The following is a 21258-nucleotide window of genomic DNA, read 5'->3' as shown; positions in this document are numbered from 1 at the left end:
GAGCTGGGCAATTCATTTCTTTAGCAACCAACTGCTTTCACAAGTTTTTCTTTACTTTATGTATACAAGACACCACCCAGCTTGGTGACATGAGTTTCCAGGCTAGTCTATAGTAAGGATTTCAGGAGCCAACATGTTTTTAACCAAGGCATCCAGCAATTTCATCTTTCTTCTTGAAAGGCAGCCTACCAGAGGGTTGCTTCCAGCACCCAATCAATCTCCTCTCCTGAAGCAATAACAGAAGAGGAAGGAATTGATCTTTTCTGTCCTGATAGTCCTGAATTCATAGCTGAGGCCACCAGCATCATCAGTCAAACACATCTGGACACCATCCCTGCTGAGATGCAGAGGACAGTCACCTGCCCCAGGAACTGGGCTGCCCTGGGCTCACAGCTGATAAAAAGCACAGCTGCTCTCAGTGGAGATGGAGTTACCCCACCACGGAACAGCCACCAGCATACTGAGGAGCCTTCCTCTTTATCCAAGGAACAAAACGCTGGGATAGTCACAAATCACAACAGCTGAAATCAAGCAGATCTGGCCAGAAAGTAAAAGTGGTGGGGAAAAATGAGAGGTGGCTCCAGCAGAGCTGGTTGGGAAGGGAACACAAAGGTACATGTAGAAGTAGATTAAAAAGAAAGTGTAGGAACAACAGAAAGCACACAGAAATTAGAGCTGCGGAAGGAAATAGTGAGAATCTGCTCTGAAAAATGATACAACATCTGAAAAAATGCAAACCTTTGCCCTAGCAAGAGCACCCAGTACCAAGAATACTCCATGTACCTCCATGCTGTCTCTTTTCCCCTTCTTCCAGTGTTCAAGGGAGCATCTTCAACAACACAGCGATGTTTCTGTGTGTCAGGGGTCTACAGCAATGCTGTGCTCCAGCGTATGCACACAAAGCACTGGGGAGATGCCAGAACTATCCCAGTGCTCCCAGGACAAGCAAACAGCACAGACAGTAAAAATAACGTGACACCCTGGCTTCAAAAACAAAGCAGAAAACGCACTGTAAGGCCTTGGCTTCCATCTTCTATTTGAAAGCTGGCACCACTGCCTCAAAGTTCCTTTTTTTGGGAATACATGGGAACATAGTGAGAGAGCAGTAAGAAAAAAAAAAGACTGGCTGGGTCAAGTCTAAATAAGTAATAAATTCTGAGGAAATGGAAAATGGGGAAGCCAAGGGATACTTTTAAGAAATGCGGAAGAAAGGACACAGCAATGTCCCCTCCTCTCACTCACTAACCTAATTATCCAGACACCACCCTATGAACAGGTTCAGCTCCCCCTTCTCCTTACAGCTGCAAATTCATGTCTCCAGGCCTCTTACCTACCCTTACTTAGGGGGTCTTAATACCCTCTCATACAAAGAGAAATAGCCTTTGTAATTCCAGATGTTCCTGGTGCAAGGAGTGGTAATTACCCCAATTCCCCTCTCCCCAGGGAGCATCCTATCTTCTGGACACAGATGTAATCTCCAAACACTCCCAGGATCTGAGCCTTTAACTCAGTAGTAGTGATCTGTGCTGTATTTTTCTGTATCAGGCCTTGTGCTGGCACCTAGTCCCAAAACTAAAGGTTTTTTATCTTGTTTTGAACCACACATTTTAAGGAGATTCAAAGAAATGGGAATTTCCCAAAGAAATTCACATGTTGGCAACAGACCTGCAGTGCAGGTTTTTTATCTTGTTTTGAACCACACATTGTAAGGAGATTCAAAGAAATCCACATTCTGTTGGCAACAGACCTGCAGTTCTTACTGACCTCTTGCAGGCCCCTCTGAAATGTTAATGCTGTTCTACACGGACTGAACATCGCTGGATGTTAATCAAGCATCTCAAACTGCCAAAAAACTCAGCACAGAGCAGCATGTACATGAAACCTAGAGTCAGTGCAGCTGGTCCTGACCAGGTGCAAAACAGCACTAACCATTCAGAACACCAACGCTCTCAGAAATGAAGGCAATTGCAGCATTAAATAAGGATATGGGTCTGAGCACAGAGCTTAATCCTCAAGGAGCAGGCAGAACTAACTGCATGAAAGGGCTTTGTGCCCCAGAATGCCTTTATGTCCTATCGAGTGCATAAATACTTGCCAGGATCTGTGCCTCTTTCTCTTAGTGACGTCAATAATTAAGTGTCCCACAGACCATAGTGCCTGCGGGCACACAGAACCCAAAGGCAGCACCCAGCAGCTCACTCAAACAAAGATGGTTTTAAGACCTCACAAAAGCAGGGAAGAGCAATGCTGCAGAGAAGTCTGAGGCATTTCAGGCTGAAAAGGCACTGTCAGTACTCAACAGCTCTTCAACCTGCCCCGAACTCAGCAATGCAGAGAATCACACAGCACGTGTGCAGAGAGATAAATGCTTTGCTGTTGTCATCTTAAAACCAATTTCACCACCACCAAGCCCACAACAAGCTTCTGATTCTTAAAAGGCTTTATACTAAAAATACCCCACCCAAAAACCTAACTAGGAAAAATCAGACCAAAAAAACCCACTCAAATATATCAAAGTCAGTCAGGCAGCTTCTGCTCTAAAGTTGTACTCTGCTCAAAAAACATGGCAAAGCAAATTCCCAAAGCTCCAAGAGCCTGCAAACAAACCTGGAACACAAGTGAAAATGCTGCAGTGCTACAGTACTTTGAAGATGCACATGTTTTCAGCAAAATGTGTGCACTTCTTCAAAGCCCAGGACACAGCACACTGCTCCCAGTACTGTTTTTCAGAGAACACCCATATACACATGGATACACAAAACCAAGGACAGCAGTAGTACAGATGGGTCTGTAAGTCAGGCCTTGATAATGAGAATTACAATGACTGTTATTAAGAAAGAAGTTGAAATCAAATCTCTGCTATCCAGAATTTGAAAAAAAAATCCTAATGTACAAAGAAAAGAAAATAAAGAGGAGAATTACAATGACTGTTATTAAGAAAGAAGTTGAAATCAAATCTCTGCTTTCCAGAATTTGAAAAAAAAAATCCTAATGTACAAAGAACAGAAAATAAAGAGAGACTATTAGATATGCTTATGTGGTATATTTATGCTGAAGCTCCAAACACAAGGGAACACTTTAGGGCAGAGAGGCTTCTGGGGCACATGGATGTGCTCATCAGGTGACCCTGGTACAGTACTCAGTGCCATCAACCACATCTCACCAGTGCAAGTGCAAGCTCTCACAAGATCCAGCTCTCCAAGCCCTAACACCATTTTCCCCCTGAATTAGACTGTTATTGATACTAAACAATGCTCAACAGCTGCTCTTGATTAGAAGCTGTGAATGGCTGCAGTGGGGCTTTCTTTAATATTTACTTGATTTAATGACATGAGGATATAAGTTGTGGTTTCAACTTTCTCTTGGCTGGCTTCTCTTCCAGTTATTAAATGATTACTCTTCCTCCATGTCATGACAGTTTGAATAACTGAATGAACAGAAAAGAAAAGCTCGTCCACAAACCAAAGTGAAGGCTAAAATACTTTATCCCAAAGAAACCTCTGGAATTGACAACCAATCAGAAAATTCAGGTTCTTTATTTGACTGGCTGTTACAGTTCAGCAGCAAAGCTAACTAACCCACCCAGCAATTAAAGGACAATGCTGCCCCGGGGGTGAGAGGATACACAGCAGATGTGCCCTTGCACACGTGATTTCCCACTTTTCAAACCAACATCTCCCACCTGCATCCAAAGCTTGTTGTCTGGAGAACTCCATGATCCAATTCTGAGCTGGGCTGCATTGGGTTACCAGTTGGACTTGATCTTAAAGGTCTTTTCACAGAGTCATGGAATGGCTTGAGTTGGAAGGGACTTCAGGCTCATCTCACTCCACTCCCTGCCATGGCAGGGACACCTTGCACTAGAGCACATTGCTCCAAGACCTGTCCAGCCTGGCCTAGGACACTTCCAGGGATGGGGCATCCACAGCTTCTCTGTGCCAGTACCTCACCAGCCTCACAGAGAACAATTTCCTTCTGCTATTTTTCCAACCTAAATGGCTCTATGATCCTTAGTGCATGGGGTGGGGACTTAATCACTGCAACAGCTCCACTCCAGCTGCCTCTGGCAGGGAGGCCTCTCCTCCCACAAACCAGCATCACCTCCAGTGCAGACTGCATGGAGCTACCCCTGCAATATTCACTGGAGAATGCTGAAAATCAAGTTTACCAAGCACTGCTGAGCAGATGTAAGCTATCAGCTGAGAGGTGAAGAACCAGCGCAGGGCCAGACCCCTGGCTGAGGACATCCCAACACAACCATGGGGTGCAGGCAGCATTCCTTTAGACCTGGTGGACATGGCTGAGGACCTGCAGAGCAGGGATTCAATGACACCCACTGAACACCAGACCACCCAGGGCCTGGTTACTGGCATTCACCCAGGCAGGGTCTCAGCAATGCCTGGCGTGCAGGTGACCTTTCAGCACAGAATGGGGCAGGTTGGAAGGGACCACAGTGGGTCATTGGGTCCCACCTCTCTGCTCAAGCAGGGTCATTCCAGAGCACATGGCACAGGATTGTGTCCTGACAGCTCTGGAATACCTCCAAGTGAGGGAGACTCCACAGCCTCTCTGGTCTCTGTTCCAGTGCTTGGTCACTGCACAGGAAAGAAGTTCTTCCTTGGGCATCCATTTCTGCCCATGGTCTCCTGTCCCATTGCTGGGCCCAGAGACAGAGCCTGGTCCTTGCTCTGAGCCCTCCCTGCAGACAGGGACACACAGGGCTTCTCTCAGCCATCTCCTCTAAGCTGAACACTCCCACCTCGTGAGAGAGATGCCCGAGTCCCTCCATCATCTCCACAAAACCTCTGCTAGACCTGCTCCAGAAGCTCCAGGTCCTGAGGAGCCCAGACCTGGACACAGCACTCCAGATGTGCCTCACTAAGTCTGAGGACAGGGGCAGGATCAGCCCTGGAAGAGCTGACCACATCGAACCTAACACACCGGAGGACACCGCTGCGCACAGGACACGCTCGTGGACACCGCTCTGTCCACCAGGACTCCCAGCTCAGCCCCAGCCTGCGCTGCTGCCCAGGCTAACCCCTCCCCATGTGCCCTCCCCCTGTGGCTCCCCGTCCTTACCCAGGTGCAGGGTGAGGTTGACGGCGGTGGGGTGCTGCACGCCGGCCAGCATGGTGCGGCTCTGCCACCAGGTCGCGTCGGCCGGGCTGTTGTAGTCGGTGAGGAAGGCGGCGCCATGGCTCAGGTGCGGCTGGGCGGCGTCGCAGAGGTGGCAGGACTGGGTGACGCCGGTGACCCCGGTCTGCACGCAGTACTCCTCGGCCGGCGTCCCGCACGTGTGCGTGGCCAGCACCGTGGCGTTGAACGCCGCGTTCACGAACTCGGGCATGCAGCGCTGCGCCCGCCCGCTCCGCTCCTCCGCGCACTCGTCCATGGCAGCGCCGCAGCGCGCGGGCACCCACAGCCACAGCACCCACAGCCACAGCGCCCAGCGCTCGCCGCCGCCCCCCATGGCCGGGCAGCGGGAGCCGGCGGGGGCACGGAGGGGGCTCGCTCGCTCGCCGGGTGCCACCGCTCCGCGCCGGCCGCGGGCTGAGACGGGCGAGGCCCGGCGGGGCGAGGCGAGGCGGGGCGGGGCGGGCGCGGAGCAGGCCGGGAGCGGAGTCCCGCGGCGCAGCAGGGCTGGAGCTGCCCCCGCCTCGCGGAATGTGCCGGCTTAAAGCGGCGATGGCGGCTGTGGGCCCGCTCCCTTGGACGGCCAGGGTTTGGCCCTCGCCCTCATGCGTGTGACCGCGGCAGAGCGCCGGGCCTGGCAGCGCCTCCGCACCGGCACACCCCGCAAAGCTGCGCCTTTTACACAATCACAGAATCGCTGGGTTGGAAAAAACCTCCAGGATCATCGAGTGCCACCTTTCAGCGATCCCTGCCTTGTCAACCAGACCAGAGCCCTGAATGCCACTCCAGTCGTTCCCTGGACACCTCCAGGGATGGGGACTCAGCAGCCCCTTCCACTGTCTAATCACACTTTCTGTGAAGAAATTCTTCCTAATGTTCAACCTGAACCTCCCCTGCTCGGCTTAGGACTCTCGTCCTTATGTCCTCTCGTCCTGTCACTTGTTTACTGGGATAAGACGCCGACCCCCCCCGGCTGTCCCCTCCTGTCAGGGAGTTGTGCAGAGCCACAAGGACCCCCAAGCCTCCTTTTCTCCAGGCTGAGCCCCTTTCCAGCTCCCTCAGACGCTCCTGGTGCTCCAACCCCTTCCCCAGCTCTGTTCCCTTCCCTGGACACACTCCAGCCCCCCAAGGTCCTTCCTGAACCGAGGGGCCCAAAAGTGGACACAGCTCTCAACATTGCGGCTGTAGGGAAGGAATCACTTCCCAGGTTCTGCTGGTCTCACTGCTTCTGATTCCAGGTGCCGCTGGCCTTCCTGCCCACCTAGGCACACACTGGCTCGTGTTCAGCCAGCTGTCCACCACCACCACCAGGTCCTTTTTTTCATTTAAATGTTTAAAAAGTTTCTTGAGAAATGCAAGAAAACTGGTTGTGGGTTCCCAGCTAAGCTATGCCAAACCCGGATGGTTTGTGCCATCCAAGGACATGATCCTAAGCAGATCTGAGAGCTACTGTAGTGTGTACAGCACCTCAGCTACTGTAATTTTTCATAAACTTTTGGTTGTTTCCCTACCATGATCCAGATCTCTCTGTTGCTTAGAGGCATCAGCTCTGCCAGACCTGGCCATAGACTGCATTACAGTTTTTAGCTATCCTAAGATCTCCCCACAACTTTTCAGGTTGAGGAATTGTGTAAAGATTGTGTAATATCCAGAAATCCTGTAAAGCCAAAATGTCTCTGCCCATGGCAGGAAGTTAGACTTGATGACCCTTAATAGGTCTCTTCCAACCCAAGCCATTCTGTGAATCTATAAAACTGCTTTTACAGGAGAAAGTGCCTCCAGAAGCCTTCTCAGTAAACAGGAAACTCCTTGAGAAAAAATTGATAGGGGAGTCAAGGAAAGGCCTTGTAAACTTGGTTATATCCCGAGAAAGCCTGAATGCAGCCTGTGGCTGAAAGAACTGAAAAAATACAGTCTGTTCTGGGAAAAAATGCACATTGTTGTTTTAAAGTAAACACGTGTATCCTACAGAAATCCTTGCATTAAGAGCCTGAGCCAGGCTGTTCACAGGGTCTGCACAGCACACACTGGTCACCACGCCTGGAAATTCTCCTGCTGCTGGGAGCTGTTTTTCCATGTGTGGCTGTTTTTACACATCAGTGGGGTGATTCCTCTTGCTGCCTCCCCACAGAGCTGTTGTGAGAATGTCTGTGCTGAGGGTTCCCCTGCACCCCCAGAACACAGGCAGTGCAGCACAGTCACCGCTGCCCCGCTATTGTTCAGGCTGGGATGACACATCTCCAGTGGAAAGTTGGATTTCCGCTGCTTCCCCCACTTTTCCTCCCTTTCTGAAAACAAGCCGTGTGTTGTGAAAGCAGCACTGAGCTGATGCCATCAGGGCAGGAGCTCTGAAAACAACGTGCTGATGGAGCTCCTCAGGTGCAGCAGCAGCCTGGTGGTGCCTGCAGCTCAGGGTGCACACAGCAGGATGGGCAGCAAGGAAGGCACAGGGAACAAGGCTTAGGGAAGAAGGGAAGGATTAGGATAGAGGTGAGAAGGGGGCAGGGACTCCGAGCAGGATCAAAGGGTGTTGCCACAAATCCCTATCAGGGATGCAATGAGATCATCTGTCTATATGCAGAAGGTTCCCATAGATAATGGAAAAAACTCAGCTTCACACAACATTCTTGGGTTTAGAGATAGTCAGTCTTAGTACCTAAACCAAGTAACTTACTTGGGTTTTTAACTATTCACTTTCCAACATTTTAAAGTACCTGTATAGGACCATGCTCCACAATTTATTTAAAGTACTCCCTGACATTTTAATGGTACTGATTGTAATAAATCCTGCCAAAGAGGTATGTGCTGATATTTACTATTTGCTATCAAAATCCAGTACATACTCTTAATGCAGTATCACCTTAAAACACTGACAGATCAAGTGATGCAGTTATATTTCATTCAGTAAACCTACACTCATTTAACTGAAACCAGAATTAATCTCATATCCCTGTGGAGACATGATTTGTGCTTTCCTTTTCCTTTTTTACCTCCTGAAATTATCTATCAAAGCATTGTGACATATTCCCCTTAAACCCATTTTCTTCCCAACACAGAAAAAACCACAGATGTTTTACACACATCCTTGTGTAAATAACTGCACCTTAAAAGCACAGAACCTAAAGAACTTCTGTGACTTTGCAATGCTTACAGGGTGAATAATATTAAAAATACATTGGTAAATAAATTGTTACAGCTGGCAACACCCCTGATGCAGAGTGAGTCATCCTGTGTGGCAGAAGTGGCCCGGAAGGAAGTGACATGCTATTTCATAGGATGGACACCTATCACAGTTAACCAGCTGTAAAACAAGAATATTTGTGGATAAGGTTCATGACTGTGCTGGGCTCAGACACACACATGGACTGTAAGGTAATTGTTACTGTAAGTTAGTTGTCTAAATGGGTATGTTCTTACTTCAGTTCTTTTCTGACATATACATATTGGTTAAATGATTGAGAAAAAGTGGGGAGAGACTAAGAACAAAGAGAAGAATTGCAAAAAAAGGAAAAGCAACATAAAAACCTGATAGGAAACAGCTTTTATAAAGGCAACTCCTACAGGAAATTGTGTCAGCTCTCAGAAGGCCAGAACTTCCAAGGCTGGCAGTCTCCCTCTTAGAATAGACCCTTTTAGGAAAAAGAAAAAAAAAAGGGAGAAAATGAAAAGCAGTGTTTTCTTTCCTTTTGATAAAAAAATAAATTGCAACAATGTTATGTGTGCCCAAAAGCAAGTTGAAATAATTAATTAGGAGCACTGTTGGCCTCTCCTTCTACAGGAGCTCAAAACAAGTGCTAGCACACCTATGCACCAAGATATTTGACCCCTTTGGGGCTTAGGAGGTCCAGAATGTTTTTCACAAGAGTCACAGGGCAGCACTCATTTTAATTTTCACTTTTCCCATACTGATTTAGTGTCAGCATTTGTACAAGGACAACATGTGTGCAGATAGGAAAGGAAAATGCTAAAAAACCCCATAAATTTCAGACTGTGATAGCAGATATTGGGTGTTCCATGTCTGTCAATTATTAAAACACGTAAGAGTAATGCCCACAGAGAAAAAAGCCCCTTCTTTTGCTAATAAAAGTAAATAGATAGTTTTAGGATCCCCAAATTAAAACTGTTGTACACCGCAACATTTCATTACCAGTAGATGTCAATTTACACTAAAAACCGAAGGACAGAAAAGCCCCATGCTCACCATCAGCCTCATACAGTTATCAGCCAGTGGAGGAGCCACCCAAGCAAGTTTAGGAAATGTCACTTGTCATAATCTGGCTGGTTTGGGCAATAGGAGAAGTTTCCAGCAGCTTCCTGCCCTGCTCTCTGTCATGCAGGGGGCTTCCCGCTGGCCCCAGCACTTTTCTTGGCAGACCCAATAAAAACAACAGTAATCACAGCAGACAGCCACCCCCTGGCCACCAAACAGCCAAAAGGACTTAAAAGAAAGCAAGTGAGTCAGCAGATCCACCAAAGAGTTGGTGAGGATGACTCAAAACTCAGAAAGGCTGGGTGACAATTCAGTTGCTTTTACAGGTAGGTGGATGCAAAAAGAAACCTCTCTGCAGTCTCCAGTAGTGCCCTGGGGACTAACACAGCACAGGATTGATGTCACAGTGTATGAGATACACAATTTTATATTCAAGTAAGTCTTAAAGCCATCCTGCTTAGGAGAAATTCTTCCACAATGAAGGACAGGTGTGAAAGGAATGTGAATTTTTTTTTGTAAATGGCTCAAGGTAGTCACAATCAGTACAAATACAGAATAAGTCAGACAACTATACTAGTTACTAAATATTCATATCTCATCATGATTTTATGGAAGCAGAAAGTTAATCTTATTAATAGAACTGAAAACCAGAGCTATTAGCCATACAAGCAGAAGGTGTTTCATAAAATGATTTGTTTATTTAGGATTGACTTTCTTCATCACTCTTTTGCAGAATGTCCTAAATAATCTTGTACAGCAACTGTGGGTAGTTGCTGTAAAGGTGAATAAAAATATATCTCTGAATCTGTTCACGTGAGGTAAGCTCCTTCTTGACAAGTTTCTGCAAACCCTGGAGAAATAAAAGATATAAGTGGAAAATGTTACCTCTTTTCTCAAGTGAGTCTGGGATGTAGCCTCATTTTTTCTTCTTGATACTGGTAATGTTGGGGAAAAAATGTGCTAAAACAAAAATAAAACATGAAAGGCCTGTGCAGCTTTCTATCTTCCTATTGTAGATTCAAGCACAGCTCATCCTTTTAACTATTCTCATGTATATAAATTGAATTTGTAATCTTTTATTCCTAGCAGATAAGATTTGTATATTTTATCTTTACTCCCTGCTTTTATTCTGCCGTGTACCCCGTGTGGAATTTAATCAAACACATCTTGCAATCTACATTAGACCGTGGCAGTAACATCAGGAGCCAACCCAAACTATACTCCCATCCCCTCTTTGAGCTCTCCCCTTGCCTGTCCCACACCTTTCCCATGGAGAAGGAGACATGCATGGATAGGTGTGTTCAGCCTTGAAACATCCAGTGGATCTCTTGGAGAAGAGATGTTCCTCAGCATTTCTTTTCCCTTCCCTTCTCACTCCCATTCTCAGACAGTACACCAGCACTGCATGGATGAAAATGCACCAGGGGACTTCATTAGATTTATTTCTGTATGGTATTAAATTTATAGTATAAAGACACTAAATTCTCTCAGAATTTAGCCACCATCATCCTTGCACTGCAGGGTCTGCTGATGGATTCTCTGCCACAAAAAATTCCAGCAATATTTAGGTTTCCAACATGCCAATGAAGTTTGCTTTGTAAAGAGCAGGACACATTCACCCTAATCCATTTGGATAATGCCTGTGTCCTGTTCTTCACCAACTTGCTTGGCTACACAAATCCTTCGAGTACATGAGCTGGGCCTGTTTACACTACACCAAACATTCTCAGTGAAGCTATCTTCCAAGCCTGATAAAATGCATCCCAGAAAGTGGGGTGTGTGTTGGAGGTGGTCATGCAATCTCACCATGTAGGGTGCATGACCACAGTGAGGTTGTTTAACAACTTCCTGGCTTTCCAAGCAGAATTCCCAAGATTGTTTCAATAGAAAGCTGGCTAACTTCATTTGCCAAGTAACAACAGGGATGAAATTTCCATCCCAGTCAGTTCTTCATAATTTATGGTCACAGCCTGTCTTTTCATGGCATCATCTGCCAATCAGTCGTGCCATGACTATAATTTCATTACCAGGGAATTGTGATGTTCTATCATTTGTAAAACCCTTTGTTTCCTCATATATGATGGCTCTTGAGAGTAACCTTGTTTCAAGTGTCTCCCTCATTACAAGAGCTCACCTTTGCAGTCTGGTGTACTTTAAGCCTAGTTTTCATGAACTTTCCTTTGCTTTTCAAAAACAAAAGAAAAAAAAACAGTCTCTGAGAAACTCCATCTTATTTTAGATTTTTTTTTTCCTGTAAAAAACCTGTAATGCCTTGTCTACTTTATGCTCTTAGCCTAAGATCCCTCTTAGCCTTTGGACTCCTATGATTAATGACTCTTAGCCAAGGTCAGCTCAATCATCTAATAGAGGAGCCATTCAAGGAGACATTCAAGGTCAGTCTGGACAGGGCTCTGAAACATTTGATCTAGTGGACAGTGTCCCTTCTCACTGCAGGGGGGTGGACTAGATGACCTTAAAGTTCTTTTCCAACTGCAGCCACCCTGTGCTTCTCTGACAGTCGATGGAGAAATCCAGTCTTTTCAACAACCAGCTTTGAATGAGCAGAGCTCCTATTTCTCCTGCTAAATAAATGGTTTGTCTTGACAAGCAGGCTGCAGTTTGGTTTGCTCTTCTGCCAGAAGAGTTAAACCTGGATGTCCACCTGGAGGCTGGGAACACTAGATGTAATTTTGGGATCTGGAGATCACTGATCTGTGCCAGCTGCTTGTCCCTCCCCACATATCTCCACGATTTGTCTGTGCTCCCACATGGACTAAGGCAGAGCTGCTTCCCTGACACATGACAGGAAGGATACAGTGAAGGGTGAGCAGCTTCAAGGAATCTGACCTAGAGGGCTGCTTTTGGGACACACACCCATGTACTTGGCTGTCTGTCAGCATGTGCCAGTTCTAGTCTTGGTACCCCCAGCTCACTATGTCCTCCCCTGCATTGCTCTCAGACAATTAGCAGTTGAGAGGACAGCAGAGACATTCTCTCAACTCAAAGCCCCCATGCCACCAAGACTAAATAGACAAAAGAAGCCATTGAGGGAAAATCTGTCTGGGCTCTGTAGCCAAGAGCCAAAATGAAAAAAAAAATACTTGGAATGAACAGAATCTTCTTAAAATATAGCTATTAGCTCTACAGAGTCTTTGCAAAGCTACAGAGCATACATGAACTGCAATTTTCAGAGGTTTCTAACTCAGCCATCCTTAGGTAGATGCTTGCAAGAACACTGAAAGCTTACTCTTCACATCAATACCATCCCCATGTCAAATGGCCATTCAGATCAAACAGAGTCACCGTGAAATATGTGCAGTGGCTTAGATATAAATTGCACGTGCAAAATAAAAGAAAGCACTTAATTTACAATTAATCCCGATCCATAAGGCAGAATGTTGGAACCTCATCCATTGGGAGGAACTGAATCCCTGTTTCCTTCTGTACCCATAATTTTTTTTAATAACAGGAAGATTTTTCCTGCTGGTTTGAGGTATGCAAAATGCTGTTTAAACACTCACATGGCCACTTACAGATCATCAAAGCAAAGAGGAAAATCAAGATTGTTGGAAAGGAAATGATATTTTTAAACTCATCACTGCATACCATAAACAGTGGGAAAATGTATAAAATACTTTATAAATAGACTGTTTCCTGGTAAAGTATCTTTTTTTTTTTTAAAGTTCCACTACCAAACTACTTAAGCAGGAGATTTTAAAATTATTATTATTATTAAAATAAGAATTCAGTAGGCAAGAAAAATCACAGGGTTTATAGCTGTAGGCTGCATTTTGCTTTCTGGGAACCTCAGCATATTACCCACATTTTCATCCCTGACATTCAGTTCATGGAAATATCAGAGGAACAAAGTCAAGTGTTCAGCAAAATTGAATGGTTTTAAAGGGATGGGAAATTCTATACCCTGTATCCTGTTATTTACTTGTCAGATCTTTAAAGAATAGGAAATCTGTAGCTTCTGCAAGTGTTATTAATTTTTTCCATTTTGGAGCTCTGGAAAAATTTTACATCATGTGTTTAATTATATTAAAAGCAGAATATTTATTGTATTAAAAGCATCTGAGTAGATCAACTGCAACATTCATCTTTGATACAGTAAATTACCTCCAGCCCATTATTTTAAAATCACATGAAAAAGCAAAATCAAGATTTAGCATGTTGACTTATTAAACAATGAATTGTAATTGTTTGTGATAGAGTTAACTTACAATAAACACCAGGGGAGGTTGCAGAGGAGAACCTACCTCTTTCTAGAATGGCACTGTCAATCTCTTCTGCTCCTGTTTTCTCACAAAGATTCAGATTCCTGTCAGTGAAAGGTATTTTAAGTAGCATTGAATCAACATTGGAGATTTAGATACTATTTTAAATCCCAGAATGCTCTTTAAAATAGCATCTCACTGTGACTGCCCAGTGTTTTTTTAACCTAGAATGTAGTTTTTGTTGGACTACTTTTGACTTGAGTCATTCTCAAAACACATTTCACACCTCCCCATCAGCCAGTGGTTTGTGACAACCAAATTTTTGCCACCTGAACTGTTTGACTTCAAAGGTTAAGAAAACAAAAAGGCTCCAGAACATGAACATCTTTATGCAATAATAGATACCATACCATTGCTACCAATGTTTCAGTGCAACTCCCAGAGCTCCAAAATCATATTGGGATTTTATATGTGTTTGTCCTGCATTTTCCTATAGTTAAAATTAAGAAATTTCCCCAGGTGTGCCCATGAGCAGGGAAGGCTGCCATATTGAATGTTATTGATTTAGCTGACACCACCAGATAACAACTGTATTCATTTTATACCCTTGCTTGATGGCTTTATAAATCCACAGAAATATTCATCTTCTTCCTATTTTGCTGAACTACCCGTATTTATTCTCACAATGAAGTTGATCACATAACAGATAAATTTGATTTAATGAGTTTTTCCAGAAAAACTCTCAGGGTGGCTCCCTTCCAATTAATTTACACAAATAAAAATGTAGTTCCCCACACAGTACTTGAAGGCATCATAAGCTTCCAGGCAATCGCCAAGAGTTCTTTTCAGCTCACCTAAATTTAGGAAGTGTCCAAGGCCAGGCTGGATGGGCTGGGAGCAACCTGGTCTACTAGAAGGTGTCCCTGTCCATGGCAGGGGGTGGAACAAGATGAGCTTTAAGGGCCTTTCCACCCCAAACCATTCAAGGATTATATGATTGTATTACAATATTTAAAGTTTTCTTTATTTTGTTTTTGCCCCACCTCGTGTTTATGTCTCCCAGTCATTCTTTGCTGTTCCTCAATATGAGACCACAAGCCCCAAGGGAGCTAAGCAGCAGGAGACTTTGCTGGTTTGTTAACCTGTAAAACTCAGGCTGGAAAGCTTTTGCTCATTTTCACCCCATCTCCAGCTCACCTGTGGACAAGTACAGTCACCTCCAGTTTTAAGAAATTCAGTTTCTCAGGACAAGAGGCAACAACAACCATTCCCTAACTGGAAGCCATCTGGCCAGGTCCCAATTTACCAACATCTGGCTTTCCAGAGAAAACAAAATGAACAACACAGCACAAAGGGATGGCACATGACTTTGTTAGTCCCTTGAAGTATGCAGCAGATATTTGGCATTTTTCTTATATTTAACCCAAGTATCTCACTCACATTCCCTTCCAGGTCACAGTTGGGATAGCAGATGTTCTCCCAGTGTGTTACTCCCTCTGCATCCTGTGGTGGGGATTGCCAATTTAGATACTTTGTTACCACTTTGAACTCTCTCCAAATTTTTAACAGTGTAAAAATGCTGGATGTGAGATTTGGGTACAATTTAGAAGTAATCTTTTCATTTGGATTCACAGAAATAATATAAATGGTTTTTATACAAATGTCTTTGCAGCCACTATATGTTCAGGTCTTTTTCTTCCCTTATTTATTTACAGTTATTTCTAAGCCCTTTTCAGAGAATGCTTTCTGAAGATGTGGTTTTACTAACCTTGCTTTCTGACAAAGATCACTGACATTTACAAACCAGACCTGAGTCTGTATTTAAGTTCACAGTAGCTCCTCCTCCATGGGTCTGTGCTGGAGAGTCTCTACTCAGTTTAAAGGTCACCTTACTGAGGCTGAACCTGGAAATCTTCAGTCCAAAAGCAAAGGCTCCATGGAAGCTGGAAGCAAAGTAAGTTACATAATGTGGGAAAAAGCCAAGTTACTTGCATTGTTTAGACAGCTTTGGATAGATGAAGTCGTGGGCAATGAGAAAATGAGCCATCCTTTAAAAAGTAAATGCACAAACCAGCATTTCAATGCTCTTTGTTGTCCACTTCTAGACGTTGGTTACTATGGCTACCTGACGCAGACATTCTTTTTCATGTATATTTTTTAATACTTCTGAGTCTGGGCAAGTATTCTACCTGGAAAGAACTGCAGAAGGATAAGGTGCTGTTCTCACAAGTGCTAATTTTTGGTTTACATTACAGACCATTCATCTAAGTAGCTTTGTGAGCTGAATCACAAGACCATACAGCTATGTCCAGCTCTCTGGTTCTTCATATGCCTGGAAATGTTCATGTCACATTGCTCAGAAACTTCTTTGGCTCAGCTGACCTCATGCAGAAATATCTATCAGAAATATCTATCAGAAATATCTATCTTGTAGATAGATAATACAGTCTTGGCTGTACAGAAATCTCTGACCTTACTCTCCTCACTCCAGCTGTGTTTCTGCTTCCCACCTTGCTCTTGTTATTCCACAGGCAACTGTTCCATGTTGTTTTAGTATTCTCCATGCATGGCATTTTTAAGGCTATAGCAATTTATCTCAAGAGCTGACAGGACATTTTAAAACATCTTTTCGGTCAAAAATATTAAGTAGGCAACATTGGCATGGATCCTGATGGATCTCATGATTGAGAGCCAGTCAGGGAGATAAAGGTTGTTGTAACATTGGCTTTGTCCCAGTGATAAATTTAAAGTGACAGTTTAAAGTGACTTTACAGTCACTTAAGGTGACACAATCAGTCTGAATCCCAGACATGTTTCTCTGGGGAAAAAACCAACTAAATTGTTTTAAAACTTTGTTGAGTGCATGTGACAGCGAACACTCAAACACAAAACTTCTGAGTTTTGAAAAAATTATTCTTGGATTTTGTCCTGAGTGAGGGAAGAAGAAGAAATCTTAGTCTGAAGGTCTTGAGTCTGCAAACCTGAAAATGCTTTCACATTCAGCTGTTGATTTGTTTTGCTCATTGGTGCTGCACCCTTTGAATAAAGATTATCAAACAGCTGCCTGAAACTTTTAAGCTGTTTCTGCTCAGAGTTTGGTTTTGTTTTTCTCTTTGTTATATGTTATAGCCAGGTTAAAAAATTGCACAACCTCACAGCAGAGCAGGTGAGGGCCCTACAGAACCCTCTACTCACCTGTTTAATGGAGAGGTGTTGGTGTTTTGGGGAAAACTGATACAGAGATTTGCTCTGATTCTCCCATTGTCTGGTGATGATTATGATCCTCAGCAGTCATTACCATGTGCAGAGAAATATCTTTCTGCATGATTTATTCTGATTTCTATCAAACCATGTGTGTTGCATGTTCAATTTTTACCTACTATCCATGTCCTGGTGTAGATGCTTTGTGAACCATTACCATGGGCATTCCTATTGAAAACAAGGAAAAGTCTTTGGAAGCAAAGTTATCTTTGTTTATATAACAATGGTATCTTCTATAATTGATAAACTAACTCTTTGTTATGTGTTATAGCCAGGTTAAAAAATTGCACAACCTCACAGCAGAGCAGGTGAGGGCCCTACAGAACCCTCTACTCACCTGTTTAATGGAGAGGTGTTGGTGTTTTGGGGAAAACTGATACAGAGATTTGCTCTGATTCTCCCATTGTCTGGTGATGATTATGATCCTCAGCAGTCATTACCATGTGCAGAGAAATATCTTTCTGCATGATTTATCCTGATTTCTATCAAACCAATATCAATGTGTGTTGCATGTTCAATTTTTACCTACTATCCATGTCCTGGTGTAGATGCTTTGTGAACCATTACCATGGGCATTCCTATTGAAAACAAGGAAAAGTCTTTGGAAGCAAAGTTATCTTTGTTTATATAACAATGGTATCTTCTATAATTGATACACTAGAGATGTTCCTGAGGCTCACATCTCCAGTGCTTCTCCTAGCATAGGAAAGTTTCAAGTTCCTTAGGAAGCCCTTGGAAGTGTACTGCTGGTCTCTGCTGTGGGCAGAATTGGTGCAAGATGAAGATGCTGACCCACTGCTGGCTATTTTTGGTTTGTTCTTTCTGGTCAGCATGGCTTAGCCCCTCAGCTTCATTGCCCTTGCTCACCTTTACCAGCACAGCAGGGCCACTGTGCTGCTGCTGGGCTCATACAGGAGCATCTCTCCCATATGACTGCACAGAACTGGTCTCTACAGACACAAGGGTGATATTTTTTACCCCCTCTTCTTTCTTTCTCCTCTTGTGGCAGACTGCTGCCACGCCCAAAGGATGAGCAAAGCCAAATTCCATTCCTGAGGCATTGCTGAGCTTCCTGTGAGCAGCCTGCCAGCTCCACTAGCCAAAGCAAATGTCTGCACTAGCCATAAGGGAGGGGGATGAACCATTTCATGGCAGCTGTAAAAGGTCACGGAGCAAACACCTGCGCTGCTGCTCATCTGCTCTCCCAGTGATCCAAGCAGCTTGGATGTGTGAGTTGTTTGCATGAGAGTCACTGATTCAAAGCTCTCTCCTGGCTTTGTGAGGTTCACATTACAAATTAGAGAATTAGCAAAATTTTGTTCATTCATTTGGGGTTGTTCTGTCCAGTGGGAGACTGGTTATTCTGTTTGAGATGGGTCTCAAAACCTGTAACACTTGAAAACTTTTGTCTGATTATACACATTCTGCCTTTCCTGCATAAATCTGTGCAAGCCCCGGGGCTTCTGGGTTTCTTTGTTTATAAGCATGGGGACATTCCAGGAGATTATAAATATCTGGAAGTCTAAAGTTGTGTCACATTCAGGGATGTACTAGAAAACTTCTCATTTGGCTTCTCCTAAGAGCAGCAGTTTCCATTGCTGTGCTTAATTTTTATATTACGAGTTTAGCAGGCCTTTTCTTCTGCTTCCACAGTGGGCTTTGCAGAGAGTTCACAGGTTCTCACTTCCTTCAGCTTTATCTCTGCAGGGATGTATTTGGGAGATGCCTTGGAACAGCTAATAATGTGACTGGATCTCAAATTTTTCTCTTTAAGAGAGTTTTGCTCATTTTGTGTGTAACTGACTGTGTTCTGCTGGTCATGGAAGGTGTCCATGCCCATGGCAGGAGGTGGAATGGAATGATCTCTAAAGTCCCTTCCAACCTAAACCAGCTCTGTGATTCTGTGATTTATAACTGGACCTTTGGGAGGTGGAATGGAATGATCTCTAAAGTCCCTTCCAACCTAAACCAGCTCTGTGATTTATAACTGGACCTTTGACTTCCTGTTCTCCATCCATAGGTAGGAATTTTGGCCATCATTATAGCAATAGAGTCACATGACTTTATATATTGATATAATTATTCTTTCTGCTCACCATAATGGAGATTTTCTGCACTTGCCTTCTTTGGAAAATGCACTGATGCAGTTGGGACAACTCTTACTCCCTTTCTCCCAAAACATCCAGATGGCTATGAATTCTTTTAGTAGAAAATAAGAGGAAAAGTGAGGAAATACACATCAAGCACTGACTATAGGTTAGGAGTTGAGATGTGCATGAAACCAGTAGTTATGGGGAAAAAAACCCCAGTTCTCCATGTATTTTCCAGTATAGTCTGTCTGAACATCTCTTTGCAGATGGCAGGAGGAAAACTTGGAATTCTATAACACAGTCTTGGTATCTAAAACCTCTTTGCAAAAGGAACTGACTGCAGGAAACAGGGTGGGGCAGATTTATAGATTGCTCTTAAATTGGAAACTTTTCTTTTTTTTTTTTTAAAGTTGCTCAAATATAGGAAGTCATGCTCAACTTTGTGAGGTGAAAGATTTTCCCGCAGACCCTCCATTTCTGCAACATAATTTGAATGTGGCTTTAGTAAGTGGCACAGTGGAGACCATGAGGTCATTTTCCCAGGGGAATGTGAGGCTGTAAACTTATCCCTGTTAACTAAACACATTCTCATTGGGCCTTGGTATTATGTTCTCTTCTAATTTACCTTTATGAACCATAGCTCAACACAGTCCTGATTAATGGTTCTCAGCACATGATAGAGAACTATTAAGTTTCCCAGGGCTTTTAATGGGATTAAAAACTTTCAGTGAGAAAATAAACAGCAGAGGAGAGTTTCTTAGCTACTGCCTAGGCAAAAAATACTTCTGTTAGAATTCAGAGAACAGGAATTCAGTGACAAATCTGTTTCAAATAACAGATACTAACATTAACATCAAATAACATTAACTAACATTAACTTTTTTACCAGTTCTTGAAAGCAACATGAAATTAGAATCTTAGATTATTTAACAAATAATCTGTTTATGACCATGTTTGAACTGACAAAGTGCTTCCAGACAGCCATTTCCAGAACTTTTCCCATCAAAGCTGCAGGTGAGCAGGCCAGTTCCAGATTTAGAGGGGTCATCTCAAACATATGGCTTTCAGACATAAATAAAGCCTCATGATCTTTCATGCTAAGCCACTCACCTTGGTCGAGTTGTACCTGTGACATTAGCTTTCCTCTGGCTGGCACTCCTCACTCTTTTGATTTGGAGGCAGAAAAAACAGATCAGTTAGTGAGTTGCAAGCCTAATTTTCAAGATAAAAATTCAAATAACTGTCAAGTGTTATTCTTCAAATTATGGTTGTGAGGCTATTGTTAATATTTCTTTTCTCCTCTTCCACTTGGAACTGGAAAACCAGAAGAAATCATTATTGTTTCCAAATCCCCTTATAAGAACTCTGTGATATCAAAAGCCAAAAATATTTGATATATGTGATATACAAACCCAAGATGCCTCAGGTGGGTGCAGCAGAGAGCAGTCAACGGCACCGTGGCTCAGGCAGTCCTTTCTTCTTGAATTTCAGTAATTCAGTATGTTGCTCAAGACTCATAGTGCTCTGACACTCTGGGTTTCTGAAGCGAAACACAGATCCATGCACTGGCACAGTAAACTCACTGCTGGCTCTGTCTCTACTGGGAAAATGTACATGTCATTTCAGGTTAATTTTCAGTCTTCTGTATCCCGGCTGCTTAAGCTCCTCATTAGCATGTCAATCCCTGTTTAGATTGTGCCATTCATCAAGTGCAGGCAAGGATTATTGCTTCCCCACTTAACTGGCCATGATGGATTAGATATTAAAAACCAGACTGAATGTTGTTAAGCAGTACTTTCATGTTCAACACTCCTTAATATGTAAAGCACTAAGCACATAAATAAAACCACAACTTGTCATTTGTAGATTCTAAGAAGTCCATGACTCCTTCTCCCTTCACAACCTGCAGCTGAGCTCCCAGGCACACTTTCACTTTTTTCAACACCTGGCTGTTCCCTTAAGAGCTCATTAACTTTTCTGCCAGTTCTTGAAAGCAACATGAAATTAGAATCATAGAGTATCCTGAGCTGGAAGGAACCCACAATGATCACTGAGCCAAATTCCTGGCTTTGCACAGGAATCACATAAATTAGATCTTTATGTGAATGAACAGGGCTGTGGTGGTGAGCTGTACCCAAGATGCACAGATGGCTTGGGGAGCTACAAAATTCATCACTGCATCAGTACCAGAATCAGCAAGACCTCCCAGGACAACCAGTAGGGTATTAATGGCAGCATTTTTTAATCTTTTCTTCCCAGTAATAGTAAATAATAGCTTTACAGCTACAAATTAGAAACAATTCTGTAAATAGACTAGAGAAAGATCAACTTAATCCCTTTAGCT

General features: G+C 43.7%; 1 protein-coding gene and 1 long non-coding RNA gene across 2 annotated transcripts in view; both read right to left on the bottom strand.

Moving 5' to 3' along the window:
* Positions 1-5470, bottom strand: part of LAMC1 (laminin subunit gamma 1) — a 66497-nt gene extending 61027 nt beyond the window's left edge. Inside the window, exon 1 of the mRNA XM_039726251.1 lies at positions 5080-5470. Within this exon, the coding sequence (XP_039582185.1) occupies positions 5080-5470 (391 nt within the window). The remainder of the gene's footprint in view (positions 1-5079) is intronic.
* A 4549-nt stretch (positions 5471-10019) lies between these two features.
* On the bottom strand, positions 10020-16021 carry LOC120510505. The gene is made up of 2 exons (XR_005629521.1): positions 13606-16021; positions 10020-10193 (listed from the first exon to the last, which is right to left on the bottom strand). It is a non-coding gene; the product is annotated as an uncharacterized LOC120510505 (long non-coding RNA).
* Positions 16022-21258: the final 5237 nt, after the last annotated feature.

Source organism: Passer montanus, unplaced genomic scaffold, assembly GCF_014805655.1.
Source record: "Passer montanus isolate IOZ18808 unplaced genomic scaffold, ASM1480565v1 scaffold58, whole genome shotgun sequence".
In the NCBI taxonomy this organism is placed as follows: Eukaryota; Metazoa; Chordata; class Aves; order Passeriformes; family Passeridae; genus Passer; species Passer montanus.
This window is presented reverse-complemented; position numbering and strand designations above follow the sequence as displayed.